This window comes from Drosophila miranda, chromosome 2 (genome assembly GCF_003369915.1).
Source record: "Drosophila miranda strain MSH22 chromosome 2, D.miranda_PacBio2.1, whole genome shotgun sequence".
NCBI lineage: Eukaryota > Metazoa > Arthropoda > Insecta > Diptera > Drosophilidae > Drosophila > Drosophila miranda.
The window spans coordinates 8775590-8793289 of record NC_046675.1 but is presented as its reverse complement, the minus strand read 5'-3'; the positions used below and the strand labels follow the sequence as shown (position 1 = coordinate 8793289).

Here is a 17700-nt window from a genome sequence, read left to right as displayed (position 1 = left end):
ATTTGAAGACAAGATGCGTGTATAGGCCTTTGTGCACCCTATTTCGTTAATTTTTTATGTAGATCAAACGCAATTTATTAAGACCTTTTCTCAAATTGATATGTTTTTGACTTATTCATGTGTATTATTAGTATCTTGTATATATTTATCTCGATCCTGAGCCTTGGAAGACAAACGTATTCAAAATTCTATAACATCCATTTCCCCCAGGGTATGTGTGCATGGAATTAGCAACATGTTTGTGTATAGATTGAGACTCATTGTTGCAATAGCGAAACTGCGGCGAATCGGGTATTGCCTATATTTCAAGCTATAGATGCCCACTTAGCTTTATCCCATAGATAAATGCATTTTCTACAAGATTGCTTCTTTTAATTACCTTTACGTAATTTATTTTGACTAAAATACGGTTTTCAAGGAAATGTTGCCGCAACAGTGTGTATGGAATGTGCAACATTGTGTATGGAACGAGACTCATTGTTGCTAAAGCGAACTGCGGCGAACTGCGGCGAATTCAAATTCGATTCAAAAAACGACCAATTCTTTGTTCCGTTGAATAATACTATCTATATGGAACATTTAGGCATGCCCACTCAATTTTGTACGATTGATGAATCAATTTTATACATGATTGGCCTATTCGAAATACTTGCTTTTATTGGATTTCCATATAACATTGAAAATTAAATTAATAGATGACAAAAATACCATTTAGCACTAAAAAACACCACATGGGAGCGCGGCGAAAACCAGTTTCTACAGTATGACCCTCAGAACAGCACCGAAATATACGGTCTCATTCGCCGAATATACCGCAAATATACTGACTAATTCAAGTTTTATTGTACATATTCCCCGATTTTGATATTCCGTCGAATATTACTAGCTATATAGAACATTTAGCCGTGCCATCATAAATTTAGCCCATTGATGAATCAATTTTCTATTTAACTGGTCTATTCTTAATACTTGCTTTTATTGCATTTTGTGTAAAAAGAGGTTTTAGCGAAATAAGTCAAACAAAAAACAAGTAGCGAAATAGGACAATCAAGACAAACGGAAAAGGAAAATCGTTCATATTGCTCAATTTTGATATTCCATTGAATAATGCTGACTAATCAAATCTCTTAGCAATGCCCACATATTTTTATCCCATTGATGAATAAATTTTCTACACGATTGGATAGTTTTTAATCCTTGCTTTTATTGTATTTATTGTAAAAAAAAGGTTTAAACGAAAAAGTCCAACAAAAAAAGAGTCGCTATATTGCGTGTAAGCCGTATATAGGGCTTTGTATACCCTATTTTGTTAATTTTATATGAAGATGAAACGTGATTTATAAAGACCTTTTCTCAAATTGATATTCTTTAGACATATTCAAGTACATTATTAGTATTTGTATATATTTATGGCGATCCTGATACCTACGGAGCCTTGGAAGACAAACATTTTCTCAATCCTATAACATCCATTTCCCCCAGGGTATGTGTGCATGGAATGGGACTCATTGTTGTCAACCGGTTATGACGACTATTTCTTGGTTAATCTTTCTTCCGTCGAATATTCCCAGCTATATAGATCTCTTATTTTTGCCCAGATAATTTTATATGATTGCTGAATCAATTTTGATCAAGATTAACTACTTTTAAATACTCGAAAATCTTTTATTTTGACAAAAACACGATTTCAACAAAAATGTTCAGTGTCGCAGGTTGTGACGTCAATGTTGCTGGCATTTGCAGACTCTTTGTTGTCAACCAGGGTATGGGCCTTTGTATACCCTATTTCGTGAATATTATATAAAGATACTGTTTTCCAACCAGCTTTCCAGTGTAATTAGTAAAGATTTTGTCTTAGATTGCATTTTTTTGGTCTATTCATGCATTCGATTAGGTGTTTGTAAATAAATCCTGATCCCAGTACCAGTTCTTGTCTCTGTAGACAGACGATGAGCTGCAAAATATCGTTTGAAACAGAAACTATCTAGTTTCTGCATTAATTGGAGCCTGGAATGATACGCATTTCCGCAATCCTATAACATCCATTTCCCCCAGGGTATGTGTGCATGGAATTGGCAACATGTTTGCGTATGGAATGAGACTCATTGTTGCAATAGCGAAACTGCGGCGAATCGGGTATTGCCTATATTTCAAGCTATAGATGCCCACTTAGCTTTATCCCATAGATAAATGCATTTTCTACAAGATTGCTTCTTTTAATTACCTTTACATAATTTATTTTGACTAAAATACGGTTTTCAAGCAAATGTTGCCGCAACAGTGTGTATGGAATGTGCAACATTGTGTATGGAACGAGACTCATTGTTGCTAAAGCGAAACTGCGGCGAACTGCGGCGAACTCAAATTCGATTCAAAAAACGACCAATTCTTTGTTCCGTTGAATAATACTATCTATATGGAACATTTAGCCATGCCCACTCAATTTGGTACGATTGATCAATAAATTCTATACATGATTGGCCTATTCAAAATACTTGCTTTTATTGGATTTCTATATAAAATTGAAAATTAAATTAATAGATTGATGAAATTTACAAAAATACCATGGGAGCGCGGCGAACACCAGTATTTCTACAGTATGACCCTCAGAACAGCACCGAAATATACGGTCTCATTTGAAAAATATACCGAGTGGTACGCGCCAAATCAAACTTTTTTGAATGTGAGCGACAAGGATTTAAATGTTGTTAACCGGGCCTTTATCTATGCCCACATAATTTTATACGATTAATGAATCAATTTTCTACACAATTGCTTAGTTTTTATTCATTGCTTTTATTGTATTTTGACTAAAACAAGGTTTAAGCAAAATAGTTCAACAAAAAAACAGTTGCAATGTTGCTGGTAAATTAGCAACATTTGTGTATGGAATGGGACTCATTGTTGCATAAGCGAAACTGCGGCGAATCGCTATATAGATTTGCCCACTTAGCTTTATCCCATAGATAAATACATTTTTTACAAGATTGCTTCTTTAAATTGCTTGTAAGTATTTTATTTTGACCAAAAAACGGTTTTCAAGTAAATGTTGCCGCAATATTGGGTATGGAATGGGACTCATTGTTGCTAAAGCGAACTGCGGTGAATTCAAATTCGATTCAAAAAAACGATCAATTCCTCATATTCTTTGTTCCGTTGAATAATACTATCTATATGGAACATTTAGCCATGCCCACTCAATTTTATACGATTGATGAATCAATTCTATACATGATTTGCTTATTCGAAATACTTGCATTTATTGGATTTCTATATAACATTGAAAATTAAATTAATAATTGACAAAAATACCATTTAGCACTAAAAAACACCACATGGGAGCGCGGCGAAAACCAGTTTTTACAGTATGACCCTCAGAACAGCACCGAAATATACGGTCTCATTTTCAAAATATACCGACGAATTATTCATATTCCCCGTTTTTGATATTCCGTGGTATGATTAATAAATTTCCCTACAAGATTGGCTAATTTTAGGACCCCATTTTACTGTTTTATTTATAAAATAAGGTTTAAGCAAAAAAGGTCAACAAAAAAGACAATTTTTACATGTTAACTACACTGTAACTTCATATTTGGTACATGTGGAGCTAATATCGATGCAAAGTATCGTGGCGTCGATATGGCAGCACTAAAAATGGCCGCCGCCGATACTTTAGTGGCAGCCCTAGCCCCATTTGACAGCTCACACACACACACACATACACGGACGTTCACACACACAGCACAGGCAGTTTGATAATAGATAAATATCCGGAATATATAGATCCGATCCATGATATAGATCGAACTATAAATTTCCAAAAACCTCGGGCAAGCAAGAAGTGTGTAGAGTCGAAGGAGACCAGGCGTACGCCGAGCAAGATGAGCCAATTGGGTGGAAAACTGGATTCGCCAATCTAAGGAAAATAAACTAACAAATAGTTGCAAGCAACTGTGGGAGAGCAGAAACAAACAAAGCTCGGACTCCACTTTACTTTGTGTGTGTGTTTGTGTGTGTTCGCTAGCGTTTATATCGCTGCAGCAGGAAAAAACCAGCAGAAGGAGGGAGGAGGCAAAGCAAAGCATTTGGTTTTTGCAAGGAAAAGCATAGCCGCCACCTTTGTAATTACGCCAACTTTGTGGGAGTTCAAGTTTAGCTGCGCGCCTGTGTGCGTATCCGCATGCGTGTGTGTTTGTGTTGAATTTGTGTATACGCGTGTGTGTGTGCGACACCCCCCAAGCCTAAGCAAAACACACGCATACACAGACAGCCACCAGCCCAGCCACACGGATTGTGTGGGTCGCCAGGAGCAGGAGGAGGAGGAGGCTGCTGCTGATTTGCGTTTCCCCCTTCGCTTCGTCTGGTGGCGTTCACCGGTCGCGGCAGCACCTTGTGGCCATCCGCTGGATACGGATTTTGTGACGGCGGCGACACCACAAACGCCGAAGTGGATGCCCATGCACGCGGTGGCCTGGGCATTGCCCAGGACTTTGGCATGGGTGGTCCCGGTGCCGGTCCGCCCGCCCACATGTACGGCGCCGTAGCCCCCCAGGACAGTAAGTTCTCGCATTTATTCTTTTCTTTTGCTCTCCAATTGGTAATTTGTGTATCCTTCTCAACAGTTATTGTCCGGGACATGGTACAGATGCCACCGCCTCCGCCCTCGAATGCCCCCACATCGGCGGATGCCTGCCTGAGCATTGTCCACTCGCTGATGTGCCACCGGCAGGGCGGCGAGAGTGAGGGATTCGCCAAGCGCGCCATTGAGTCGCTGGTGAAGAAGCTGAAGGAGAAGCGCGACGAATTGGACTCGCTGATAACGGCCATCACCACAAACGGAGCCCATCCGAGCAAATGCGTGACCATCCAGCGCACTCTCGACGGTCGTCTGCAGGTGAGCGATCTATCACTGGAGCGCCAGTCCCTGACTTGTATGTTGTGGTTTGTGGCGTGCCTGTGCCTCTTATCACACCTGGTTTACCCAGATGTCTCGACTCTGTTTGATTTCTAAATTTCCGGCTTTCTGATAGCGATAGTTTTCTCTTCTCTTATCTGGAAACTGAATTTAATTTTCTGTTTGCTTTGACAGGTCGCCGGACGCAAGGGTTTCCCGCACGTAATCTATGCACGAATCTGGCGGTGGCCCGACCTGCACAAGAACGAACTGAAGCACGTCAAGTACTGCGCCTTTGCCTTCGATCTCAAGTGCGATTCGGTGTGCGTGAATCCCTATCACTATGAGCGCGTCGTCTCCCCGGGCATCGATCTGTCCGGCCTCAGTCTGCAGTCGGGTCCGAGCCGCCTGGTGAAGGACGAATACTCAGCCGGACCGTTGGTCGGGGGCATGGAAATAGATGGCAACGATATTGGCACCATTCAGCATCATCCCACGCAGATGGTGGGCCCCGGCGGCTATGGCTATCCCCAGGGACCAGCTGAATATGGTAGGACTTTGTATTTTGAGATATTTCTTAGTTTGATTTCTTATAATTTGATTTGATTTCATGTTCATTTCGTTTTGGGTTCTTTTTATGTTGTGTTTTGTTCCTTATGATCGGGGTTCTCGTGTAGTCGGCGATGGCAATCCCCTGGGTGCAATGTTCTCCACTGGCCGAACAATACCAAAAATTGAGCCACAGGACGGTGTAGCTGGGTCACGCAGTTCGTGGATGGTGCCGCCGCCGCCGCGGCTTGGCCAGTCATCGCAACAGCAACAGCCCCCGCCGTCCCAACAGCAGCAACAGCAACAGCAGCCGCAACCACAATCCCAGGCAGCTCCGCACTCGCTTTGTAAGATTTTGTTTTTTTACGTTTTTTCGTTTGATTTGGAGGGAATGTTTCTCTGATCATCTGTTGGATGGTATTAATCTCGGTTTTGTGCCTCGTTGCAGCTGTACCTCATGGCATGCCGGGCATGCCTGGTCCCATGAATCCTGGCCCAGTTATGGCGCCGCCACCCCCGCCCCAGCAAGCACAGAATCCCCAGGGCAATGGAGTGCATCATGCCCAGGCCAATTCGCCCACAGATCCTGCCTCCGCAATGGCCATGCAGCAGCAGCAGCAACAACAACAACAGCAGCAGCAACAGGCACCGGGTGGCGTGCCCAATGGACCGAATGGTGCAGTCAATGCCAGCGGAGGCCCAGGCAGCGGTGGGCAGTACTATGGTCCACCACCCACATCCAACCAGATGCAGAACGTGGGCGAGAACAAGTTCAGTGGCAGCGGAGGTGGCGGCGCAGGTCCGGGTTCAGCCGTTCATCCGCAGCAGAATGGTTATGTATCGCAGTCGGGATCCGCAAATGCAGCACCACCCTTTGGGGCACCACCACCCACCTCCCAGCAACAGCAGCAGCAGCAACAACAGCCGCCATCCGGTGTCCAGGCCAATTCATCAGCTGGCGGGACACAGGCTAGTGGTGGCAGTGGAGCTGCCGGTACCTGGACAGGTCCCAACACTCTAACCTACACACAATCCATGCAGCCGCCCGACCCGCGCTCACTGCCGGGTGCCTTTTGTAAGTGGATGAGGATGATTCTCCCTCTCTGTAATACGTAATCTCTAATCTCTTTCCCACAGGGAACTCATCAATGCCAGGTGACCTGGCCTCCCCACAGCAGACGCCGCCACAGCAACAGCAGCAGCAACAACAGCCCCGTTTGCTCTCCCGTCAACCGCCGCCGGAGTACTGGTGTTCCATTGCCTACTTTGAGCTGGACACGCAGGTGGGTGAGACCTTTAAGGTGCCCTCGGCCAAGCCGAATGTCATTATCGATGGCTATGTGGATCCCTCCGGCGGCAACCGCTTCTGCCTAGGAGCACTCAGTAACGTGCATCGCACAGAGCAATCGGAAAGAGCCAGGTAAAGGCCTCTACTATATATAATTACAGGAGGATCACTTATTTCCATGACACTACTTCCAGGCTGCACATTGGCAAGGGCGTTCAGTTGGATCTGCGCGGTGAGGGCGATGTCTGGCTGCGCTGTCTCAGCGACAATTCTGTGTTCGTACAAAGCTATTATCTGGATCGCGAGGCTGGCCGAACGCCTGGCGATGCTGTGCACAAGATCTATCCGGCGGCATGCATCAAGGTGAGTGCCGTGCCAGGATTCAAGCGATTCCTTAACTTGATTTCCATAATTTTATCAATTTTTTAAACAGGTGTTTGACTTGCGTCAGTGCCACCAGCAGATGCATTCGCTGGCAACCAATGCACAGGCAGCTGCGGCAGCACAGGCGGCCGCTGTGGCCGGTGTCTCCAATCAACAGATGGGCGGAGGCGGTAGAAGTGAGTAGCCAGAGAGTAGCCTCTCTCGTAAACCCATAACTTATCTGGACCATTCCATTATATTGCAGGCATTACTGCGGCCGCTGGCATAGGAGTGGACGATCTTCGTCGTCTCTGCATACTGAGGCTGAGCTTCGTCAAGGGCTGGGGCCCAGACTATCCACGCCAGTCGATCAAGGAGACGCCCTGCTGGATCGAGGTGCATCTGCATCGTGCCCTCCAGCTGCTGGACGAAGTGCTCCACGCCATGCCTATCGATGGGCCACGGGCAGCTGCCTAGGACCGACAGCATTCATATTTATTAACCATAGCAACAACTGCAAGCACACAACATGTCTACGTTTAAGGATCGAAAGTTTGGAAGCAGCTGCGCAGTGAGAGATATTTGGTTTTTGATTTGATTGCAATTCTGATTATGTTTGCCTTTAATTATTTAATAATGATTTTTATAAAAAATTGAAACAAGTGAGCAGTTTGTAAGCAAGCATCTAGTTTTATGTACTATATTTAAATACATACATACAATACACGCACCCCACACAACACCAAAATGATAGACAGACGGACGGACACACAGCGGACAGGCAAGTGTCTGTTGCCTTGCCCTTTTCCTGCCACACGACACGACAGACCACAAGAAGCAAACACAGCATTACACAATCATCATTAACCCATCCCGCATAGAAACAAAGCCAGCCACGATTCAGCATCAATTGCACCACATAAATACATACATACATATGATGTAAAATTCAACATAAATAAGGCAAGCGAAACAAGTAGTTCGTAATAAATAAGTTTAATAAACAGAACATAAACCAAGTGTGGATCGATTTGTGATTATTCTGCAGCATGAATAGGATCCAGCCGACGTCTAACGATTGACTATACACTATAGCTCTCAATCGTTAGCTGCACCTGCTTGTCTAACCAGCCAATCCACTCCGTGGTAATCTCACGCTCCATCGTAACCTCGTGGAAGACTTCGACGCGTCCGGTTTCCACAAATTGGAAGCTCTCAAACAGGCGGAGGGACACGGCGTTGTCCATGTCGATCTTGACCTCGAATTTGTTCAGTTCCAGCTGGGATTGGGCGTACTTCAGCATGAGGAGCATGGCCTCGCGTCCGTAGCCTTTGCCCCTCGCCTGGGGGTCCGCTATCATTATCTCCGCCTCGGCCACCTTCTGATTGGTGTCGGGTTCATGGCGCAGAAAGATATTTGTGTCGCCCACCATGGCAGCAATCTCATCATTGTCCCGGGCATAGATATCGGCAGCGAGGACTATGAAGGTAAGTTTGTCGGTGTCCTGGCGCCAACTCAGCTGCATCAGGTACTCCTCCGAGAGTGTCATTTCCTCAGAGGCAGTCAGCTCCCGCAGAGTCTCATTGCTCATCCAGTCATGGTATTTGGGTACATGGCGCGCCTCATAAGGCACAAGGACGACTTTTTTGCCCAACAATTTTGTTTTTTCATTCAGACGCATGTTGGTATCGATAGTCAATAACACACCTATCGATATAAATCAAACAGATGTAAACAGAGTTGTGTGGATGCAATTTTTCTGAAAATTTGCACTTAAACTATGGAAAAATCCAAAATATCTCGAGATTGCCGCGCTTGCGGCAGTTTTATTTACAACGCCACATCCAAGAACCTCTTCCAAGAGCCTGACAACATAATGCTGAATCAAATTGAAGCCCTAACGGGTTTATTTGTAGGTATCCAAATTTTAACACGTTCAGACGAACTGATGGATTGGGAGGTCTACAGCTCCACTTATCCGTTCCAACCGACTTTTTAGCTACTCGAGCAACCGAATTTCCCAGCCCGCATTTGCGGGCCCTGCGAGGTGTCTCTGAGGGAAGCCGTGCGCTTCCGGGAGCGTGTCATCCAGACGCAGAAGCTGCTCCAGAGCGGTTCCACCGAGCCAGAGGCTGTCGAGGAGATCTACTTGGACGCAACTGGACACAAGTCTAAGGAGGAAGCAGATGAGGTGTCCGATTCTGAGAGCGAGGAGAAATACGACAGTCAATGTGGGGCGTCGGTAGAACTGGAGCCCCTAGAAGAGGATGAGGATTCTGTTGTGGTGGCACCGGAAGATGTGAAGCTTGATTCGACTCCTCCAGCTATCGGTATCGAAACGAACCCAAAACTCGCCAGAAGCCAAGCGCCCCCACGTGCCCCCACCGTTTACGCATCGATGACGTTTGCGGACAACAGCAAGAGCCGGAACCTGCCACGCACCCAATGGGACAAGCTCACCGAGGAGGAGACGGTGGCCCTAAAGCGGGAGCGCCGCAAACGAGACTGCATATGCGAGCAGTGCGGCCGGCATTTCTCCTGCCCCAGCAATTTCAAAGTCCACCTCCTGCGGCACTCGGGAGTGAAGAATTTTGCCTGCGAGCAGTGTCCACAGACATTCTATACGGCCCATCTTCTGCGGCGCCACGAGATGCTGCACCGGGGCGAGCGTCCGTTTCCCTGCCAGTACTGCAATATGTCATTCAACAACTCCAGCGGACGCATCCAGCACGAACGCATGTAAAGGAATGGAAAACCTCCGAGGTTGCACTCTTGTCTGATGTTAACTCTTGTATTTTTAGTCGCCACACCAACATCAAGCCCTACAAATGCACGGAGTGCGACAAATCCTTTGCCGTCAGTGGAAAACTCAAGGCGCACATGCTTAGCCACACGGGCGTACGGTCTTTCCAGTATGTTCTTCACCGATTTATGTATGGTCATCCATTTTAAATTTTATCTTTTGCAGCTGCGAACTGTGCAAAGTGTCGTTCATACGTCGGCCCCATCTACAGGCCCACTTCCGGTCGAAAAGCCATGCCCAGAACTCGCATGCCCAGGAGTCCGCAGCCAAAGCATTGGAAGTCGATGTTGAGACCCTTCTTCAGTAGAATCTCTAGATAAGCATAGTTTGTAATGTTCCAATTAAAGTCATATATATAGTTGAGAAGAAATCTCGTCGATCCACCTATTGCTGGGAATGCTAGGAATATTTATATTAAATTTGCAATTGGATGACTTTTAAAGGTCTGCCGAAATCCCCAGTTCAAATGATCCGCCTACCGCAATGATATTCAATAAATATTGACAAAATTCCGATATATTGGTCAGCGCCATCTGTTAAAAGTTACAAGAAACGGGAGTTTCAGTTCAGAATTGCAGAATACAGAATGATTTTCCACCGAAAATCGCTTTGGAAAAGTTCTTAAAGCTCTAACACAGCATTAAAGCTGAAAATTTATTGCTGTACCAACATTTAAGTGAATTTCGAAGGAGATATCGATATGTACATATCGATATGTGTATATGGTATACACATTCTGATAAGAACGCAATAAACAGTTAATTTTTGTTGATTACAAAAAACGTTATTTTTGAGTTAAAAATGCCTTAAAGAACGGATCAAAAGTGCCACGTAGAACTAACCCAGTGCCATAATGTGTGAGAATGGAGCAAAAATCAAAAACCAGCCCAGAATTTTAAGAAGACCGCAACATAGCCGAATCTAATCCAGGAGAATTTGCAGCGACCACACACCCACACCCACACGCACACCCTCCCACACACAATGTCAAACGATGTGCAAATAGCATCCGACGCCAAAATTGGAACCGAGGTCCACCGGCGGAATGACAAGCAGCAGCCCCAACACCAGCGGGAGGTCACAGGCATCTCGAAGAATGCAGCTGGCAGCGTCGTTGGCGAAGACATCGAGTATGTCTTTGGCAGCATATCGCCGCGGGGAGGCTGCACCAATGCCAAGCACCTAGTGGGCTCCTGCCAGCCGGAGTCGCCAGAGCACACGCCGCGCGACACTACCGAGAGTGACATCAATATTTCGAGCTGCTCCACGCTGGACATTGTCAATAAAGTAAGTGACAGCACATAGTATATTTGTTTTGCGGTCTGTGGCTGGGTTGCGTGGCGCACAGTGCGCAGATGCGTATCGAGTCGAAGGTCAAACTGCAGCGGAGAATGCACCCACCAGCAGCGGCAGACGACGTAATAGCAAGGGCCAGTAAAATTTTCCACTGAGGCCATGATTGCGGAGCAACTGCTTCCGCGCAGCCTGAGCTGCATGTGCTGCAGCGACACACCTCCTGTTTCCGGTGGCGTTGGTGGCTTTGGGATTCAGCGCGGGGAAAAGCGACACAGCTGGGAATACACTCTGATGGCACAGCCACTGGCCAGGCGACCCATTAATGTGATGACTATATGCCCGCTTCAACAGTTACTAATTGCCATGTTTTCTTGTGCTGCAGGTTGAGCAGTTGTCGGTGCAGCAGCTGGAGAACCGTGTCCGCGAGCTGACACAGCGCTTGCAGCAGGCGGAGCGCCAACTGTCGGAGAGCAATGCGGAGAGGGAAATGTGCCACAAGCGTTTGGAGGTGGTCAGTCAGGCGCACGAATGTCGCATCACAGAGATGCACTGCGTCATTGCGGAGTTGAGCAAAAAACTGCGCTCCAAGCAGGATCATATCATAGTCGAGGAGCAGGAGCCCGAGGGCAGTGGTAAGCCTAAACACTTTTAGAATGGTAAGTCTCTTACCCACAAAGTCTCCACCCTTTTAGAGCTCAGCTATCAGGAAGGTTCTGTGTACAACTCGGAGCTGAACCTGACCAATCCAGATGCAGAGTGTCAGACAGAGCCACTGGAAGATCTCTATAGCGCCGCTAGCGTGGACAAAATTGGTCTTAAGCCACAAGAGCTCGGTAACAAAGGACAACTGGACGCTCTCCAGGAGGAAGTTTTGCATTTGAGGGCTAAGATCGCTCTGCTCCAGTCAGAGATTGCTACCAAGGACACTGCGGTCGTTGAAGAGCAGACCAAGGTGGACTTCTTTGCCTGTGAACAAGAGGCCAACGAGAGTGGACAACGTCTTAACGATCTGAATGGTATGCGAAAAGCCCAACCTATGTATGGTCTGCTCTGCTCTAATCCTTACCGTTTGCAGCTTGCGTTTCTCTGACCAGCCCGCAAAAAAGAGTGCCTGCCGTGCCCAAAATGGCCGAGCGGGTTAAATTGCGCTGCGCCAGCAAGAACGAACAAGACGAAGAGCCATCTAGCGATGCCCACACGGAGCTAAGCAACGAGGTAGGTTGCTGAATCCCTCGCGTACCCGCCCACTGATCATTCAATTACTTTCAGCACATCAACCTGGTGGAGCATTTGGTGAGCGAACTGAAGGAACAAAACTCTTTCATGGACAGCATTATGGAGCCGCTGCACCTGAGCAAAGACCTAGAGCCACACCAGCGGAAAATGGAGTACCTCAAGATGCGAAACACAATTCTGGCCATGACGCTGGACGAGTCAAAAGAGCACACAGAACATTTGTACTTGCTATGTGGCAAATACGAGTCGAATGCGGTGGCCCTTCAACTGGCGCTCAACTGCAGCGATCGCGCCATCGAGGCCTACGACGTGATGCTGGCACTCTTGGAGACCAAGTAAGGCCTGGACATAGCTTTGCAGTCTCCTCTTCCATCTTTCTAAATTCATTTCGAAATCTCTAAATTAGGTTGGCGCTTCTGAGCGATCAATCGGCGGCAGCGGAGGAAAGCCGACGTTCGGTTGAGGCGGTGGCCAAGCATCTGTTGGCCCGCCTGGACAGCGAGAAGAATGTGTGCGAGAACAGTCTGGGCCCGTGGCAGCACAATATAAATCTGGGCGAAGAAGATTACCCAAAGAGTGCCCGGCCATGGTGTACCGACGATGACAATCGTCTGCGCAATCACGTCTCGAAGCTCAAGGGCCGCCGCTCGACCGTGCAGCATACAATTGTCAATCTGGAATCGCCATTTAGCGATGTGTACGAAAGGAAGCGTCTGGCCTTGGAGAAGGGGCACGAGTTGCGGGACGAGTACAAGAAGTCACCCATCGATTTGGATACGGCCGTAATCATGCAGGAGCTGCTCGAGCTGCAGGACGAGAATGCCGAACTAAAGACCAAAATAAATGAAGCGGAGCAGGACCGACAGCATTCCAAAGAACGAGTGGCCATACTGCACGTTGCCCTCCAGCAGCTGCAGCTGGCGAATCGAGTCTCCTACTCGGAGGCCGAGCATTCAGCTCTCACCGAGCAACAGTTGGTCGAGGCGCTAACCCGCGAAACAGAACTAAAGGGTCGCCTCCAGACGCTTCTGGCCAACTTTACGTCCTCGCAACGAGCCTCCGAGGAAAAGTACGAGGAGCTGCAACAGAACGTACGCGAGCTGCAGCAATCGAATCAGTAAGTATTTGCCATTCTAGCTGGGCTGGCCGACTATCAGATTATTAATGTATGAATGTCCTGCAGCAATCTGGGGCAAATGTTGGAGGTCAGCAGACGCAAGTATCAGGTGCGGGTAAATAAACTGGAGCAGAGGATTGCAGACTTGCGGCTGGACCATGAGCAATGCAACAAGCATGTTCCTGAGACAACGCTGTAGATGTAAGGATGTCTATATACTGACCGTCACCCCAGGAGTGGATACTAGGGGCTGTGCGCTAAGAATCTGTCTCTCCCCGATCATATCGCTTCTGCTACCGCTATTCCCATCATTATCCGAGGCACCACCCGCTCAGCATCCATCCTCTCGTGGGTGGTCGGTCAGGACCAAGACAGTATCACGAATGTGCCATGCGACTAACTTGTAGCCGGTGGCAAGGCCCCGCGGCGAATCAGGCTGGATAAACTACATACATATTTACGTACACATATAAACACGGTGCCATGGGAACCAAGCTCCAAGTGGTATCTTATTAGATGGGAGGAGCTGGCTTCTGGGCGCCACAAGCAATTACATATACATACGATTTAGACAAAACTAAGAAGTTACTCACGACGCGTACACGGGAATCCTATATTTATACAATGTATTCGCATTATGCTGCTTGTTATTTGAACTCTATATGTATTTAAACTTGTACAAATTATATGTCTACTGAATCCTACGTTCATTCACTCATTGGAGGATTCGTCCTCGGCAGCATCATCACCATCCCCATCACCATTAGCGTCCCCATCAGCGCCACGTACGTCTTCTACGTTTTCTACGTCTCCATCTCCATCTCCGTCGCCACTAGCACTAGCACTAGCACTACTGTTGCTATTGATGTTTCCATTGCTCTCAGAGATGTCCTCTTCGGCATGTCCATTTGTGTGCTCCGGCGTTGGTGCGGTGTCATTAGCGTTGGTCGGACCAAGGGTTTTTATGTGTTCGAGGGCGGCCTGAACCAGCTTCTCGAGCTCCACACACTCGGTTTCAATCTCATAGTTCTTCGATACCAGCAACACCCAGTGGGCGTCCAGAGAGCGCAGCCTCTCGCCCGCAAGCGTCTGCGCCTGCTTGCGTTGCCAGTTCACGTCCTGTATGTCCTTTTTCAGTTGCTGCAGCTGCAGCTGCGCTTTGGCCTGCATGGCCGTGAATACCTCCAAGTAGGATTTCCACGCTTCCGTGCCGTAGTCCAGCAAAAGTTCCAGATTTAGCGAGCGCACACACTGGTGCTCCAGTTGAGCCATGGAGTTTTCGATGGCCTCTTGCCAAGCAGACACCTCTCCCAACTTGCCAGATGGCGGAGGTGGCAGCTCGTACCGCTTCATGGAGAGTGTCTCCATCGGCAGGCGATTCTGTATGCGCTCGAATTCGTTGACCATCAGCGGCGTCTCGAAGGGCGAAGTGGCTGGCAGTGGCAGATGGTCCAGGTAATTCTTTGTCGGCCGGTAGCGTCTGCACTCCTCTTCCACCATGGCGAGCGCCTGTCGGCAAAAATCAGTTGTTAACAATATGTATTAGAGAAGCTATGATCTAACTTACCGATTCCCTGACGCCAACGTCGTCGTACCCATGGTCAATGTAGGGCAAGGCATCCACAATAACTTCTCCAGCCATTTATAATTCAATTTTTACAGATAAACAAAAGTTTCGTTAGCAATAGTATGACACTAAGAAATATACCAAATATACCGTCTCATTTTAAAAATATACCATAAATATACTGACTTTTTAAAATTCCGTCGAATATTTCTAGCCATTAATTAACAAATTTTCTTCTAAACTGGCTTGTTTGGATCAATTTATGTGGGCATGGCTAACTGTTCTATCTACCTAGTAATATTCCCCGGAATATCCAAATCGAGGAATAGGATTTTCCATCCTTGACGGAGAACTATTAACCCGTTGTAAACCCAGGCTTTGAACTATTCAAATAGAGGGGGCTTAAGAGGGCTAAATGCGATTTCTGATATACGAAAGCAACCCTGTAATGCAAAACGTGGCAGCACGGTCATTTCCGGCGACCTTCCCTCTTTCTTTCTCGTTCTTCTTAATAAAAAGAGGACGGTATCTGCGTTTGCAGAGTATTTAATTCCACTTACTGGGCTTAAAAATCAACGAACATGGTGAGAAAGTGTGCATCGTTAGTGCCTGAGCCGCCGCAAACTTCATTGACGTGGGTTTTACACACAAAACAATAGGAAAACAGTGAAAATGTGTCGTGAAATTCGGCCTAACCTCCACGTGTTGTGTGTAGTGTGTGGTGGGCGACGGCAGTGTGCGAAATGCCATGTTATGGTTGTGGACACTCTTAAACGGACGCTTTTGGTTTTTGTTTACAGAGCTTAGGCAACGCCAGGCCATTGGTCTCCGTGTACACGGAAAAGAATGAGGCTGCCAAGGACAAGAACATCTGCCTGCCAGCGGTGTTCAAGGCACCCATCCGTCCGGATGTGGTCAACGAGGTGCACCAGCTGCTGCGCCGCAACAACCGCCAGCCGTACGCCGTGAGCGAGCTCGCTGGTAAGTGATTCCCTGTGAGTGCTTGTTGTAAAGAAGGAGAATAATGATGTGTTTTTGTTTCCACCAGGTCACCAAACCTCTGCCGAGTCGTGGGGTACCGGTCGTGCCGTCGCACGTATTCCCCGTGTCCGTGGTGGTGGTACTCACCGTTCCGGCCAGGGTGCCTTCGGCAACATGTGCCGTGGTGGACGCATGTTCGCCCCCACCAAGACCTTCCGTCGCTGGCACCGCAAGGTGAATGTCAACCAGCGCCGTTACGCTCTGGTGTCGGCCATCGCCGCCTCCGGCGTGCCCGCCCTCGTGCAGTCCAAGGGTCATGTCATCGACGGTGTCTCCGAGTTCCCATTGGTCGTCTCCGATGAGGTCCAGAAGCTGCAGAAGACCAAGCAGGCTGTCATCTTCCTGCGTCGCCTGAAGATCTGGGCTGACATCCAGAAGGTGGGTACTGAGAGTCGAAACGATACTAATCCAGCCCCACAACGCGTAAACAACTGACGAGTAGTGACTGATTGTCAGTCTGTTTGCGTGCTCCTTGGAGCATTGGTGCGTTGCCAGAATAACTGCTCTCCTAGGCGTTACGAGTGTAACCTGATTCAAAGTTGCAGACGTTTGCAGTGGAGAGCCACAGCCCATCTTTAGCATCACAAGCTAACAAATAAGTATCTGGAAACTAATTTGCTTGTTTATGTGCCCCATCAACAGGTGTACAAGTCTCAGCGCTTCCGTGCTGGCCGTGGTACCATGCGCGACCGTCGTCGCGTTGCCCGCCGTGGTCCCCTGGTCGTCTACCACAAGGACGAGGGTCTGCGCAAGGCTTTCCGCAACATCCCCGGCATCGAGACCATCAATGTCGACAAGCTGAATCTGCTGAAGCTCGCCCCCGGCGGTCATGTCGGTCGCTTTGTCATCTGGACCGAGTCTGCCTTCTCGCGCCTGAACGATCTGTTCGGAACCTGGAAGAGGCCAGCCACCTTGAAGAAGGGCTACAATCTGCCCCAGCCCAAGATGGCCAACACTGACTTGTCCCGTCTGCTGAAGTCGGAGGAGATCCGCAAGGTTCTGCGCGATCCCCGCAAGCGCGTGTTCCGCAGCGTCCGTCGTCTGAACCCATTGACCAACGTGCGTCAGCTGATCAAGCTGAACCCATACGCCGAGGTGTTGAAGCGCCGTGCCGCTTTGGCTGCCGAGAAGCGCACCGTCGCCAAGGTTCTGGCCAAGGCCAAGAAACAGAACGTCGAGCTGGCCAAGTCGCACTTCGCCAATGTCGCCACAAAGGCTGCCGCCAACCGCGCCAAGCTCCTGGCTGCCCGCAAGAAGGTCGCCGCCAAGAAGCCAGCGGCCAAGAAGTAAACTTACTTTCCCCAAGTAATGCAGACACACTCTTTTATATAATAAATAACAAAAGTTGTATGAATTTTATTCATAATACAGTGCGAAAGTAATTACTGATTAAACAATTTAGTCTTAGGCCATAAGTACTTACTGTTGCTCATTTTGCTGTGCTCCGTTCCGCTCTCTCACTCTCTCTCTCGTTGATTGAGAGAGACCCTGTTATCAGCTCACTATCGCTGGCTCTCTGACGCCTCTGTGTGTGATAACGGC

At 47.8% G+C, this 17700-nt stretch overlaps 6 protein-coding genes across 10 annotated transcripts; 4 read left to right on the top strand and 2 right to left on the bottom strand.

Moving 5' to 3' along the window:
- Positions 1-3710: 3710 nt before the first annotated feature.
- On the top strand, positions 3711-8116 carry LOC108156482 (mothers against decapentaplegic homolog 4). Of its 4 annotated transcripts, none has more exons than XM_033389328.1 (9): positions 3711-4559; positions 4626-4897; positions 5093-5447; positions 5575-5793; positions 5895-6521; positions 6584-6866; positions 6929-7097; positions 7168-7294; positions 7360-8116. In XM_033389328.1, exons 1-9 carry the CDS (start codon positions 4499-4501, stop codon positions 7572-7574), a joined length of 2328 nt encoding a protein of 775 aa, XP_033245219.1. In that variant the 5' UTR covers positions 3711-4498; the 3' UTR covers positions 7575-8116. The 4 variants fall into 4 exon arrangements, with proteins under 4 accessions (XP_033245219.1, XP_033245221.1, XP_017143448.1 ...); XM_017287959.2 differs by having other exon boundaries at positions 3712-4559; positions 7363-8116; XM_033389330.1 differs by lacking the exon at positions 5575-5793.
- LOC108156484 (N-acetyltransferase 9-like protein) lies at positions 7751-8804 on the bottom strand. The gene has a single exon (XM_017287962.2). It carries the CDS (start codon positions 8777-8779, stop codon positions 8180-8182), a length of 600 nt encoding a protein of 199 aa, XP_017143451.1. The 5' UTR covers positions 8780-8804; the 3' UTR covers positions 7751-8179.
- A 10-nt stretch (positions 8805-8814) lies between these two features.
- LOC108156483 (transcription factor Ouib) lies at positions 8815-10271 on the top strand. Its single transcript, XM_017287961.2, has 4 exons — positions 8815-9010; positions 9098-9837; positions 9900-10010; positions 10067-10271. The coding sequence occupies exons 1-4, from the start codon at positions 8879-8881 to the stop codon at positions 10206-10208; spliced, it is 1125 nt and encodes a 374-aa protein (XP_017143450.1). The 5' UTR covers positions 8815-8878; the 3' UTR covers positions 10209-10271.
- Positions 10272-10625: 354 nt separating this feature from the next.
- Positions 10626-14254, top strand: LOC108155093 (colorectal mutant cancer protein). Of its 2 annotated transcripts, none has more exons than XM_017285717.2 (7): positions 10626-11188; positions 11580-11829; positions 11890-12213; positions 12273-12412; positions 12467-12768; positions 12840-13550; positions 13617-14254. In XM_017285717.2, exons 1-7 carry the CDS (start codon positions 10886-10888, stop codon positions 13747-13749), a joined length of 2163 nt encoding a protein of 720 aa, XP_017141206.1. In that variant the 5' UTR covers positions 10626-10885; the 3' UTR covers positions 13750-14254. The 2 variants fall into 2 exon arrangements, with proteins under 2 accessions (XP_017141206.1, XP_017141207.2); XM_017285718.2 differs by lacking the exon at positions 10626-11188 and adding an exon at positions 11324-11521.
- Positions 14180-15258, bottom strand: LOC108155095 (pre-mRNA-splicing factor SPF27). The gene is made up of 2 exons (XM_017285720.2): positions 15118-15258; positions 14180-15059 (listed from the first exon to the last, which is right to left on the bottom strand). The coding sequence occupies exons 1-2, from the start codon at positions 15190-15192 to the stop codon at positions 14262-14264; spliced, it is 873 nt and encodes a 290-aa protein (XP_017141209.1). The 5' UTR covers positions 15193-15258; the 3' UTR covers positions 14180-14261.
- Positions 15259-15589: 331 nt separating this feature from the next.
- On the top strand, positions 15590-17526 carry LOC108155094 (60S ribosomal protein L4). The gene is made up of 4 exons (XM_017285719.2): positions 15590-15701; positions 15918-16098; positions 16166-16536; positions 16801-17526. The coding sequence occupies exons 1-4, from the start codon at positions 15699-15701 to the stop codon at positions 17446-17448; spliced, it is 1203 nt and encodes a 400-aa protein (XP_017141208.1). The 5' UTR covers positions 15590-15698; the 3' UTR covers positions 17449-17526.
- Positions 17527-17700: the final 174 nt, after the last annotated feature.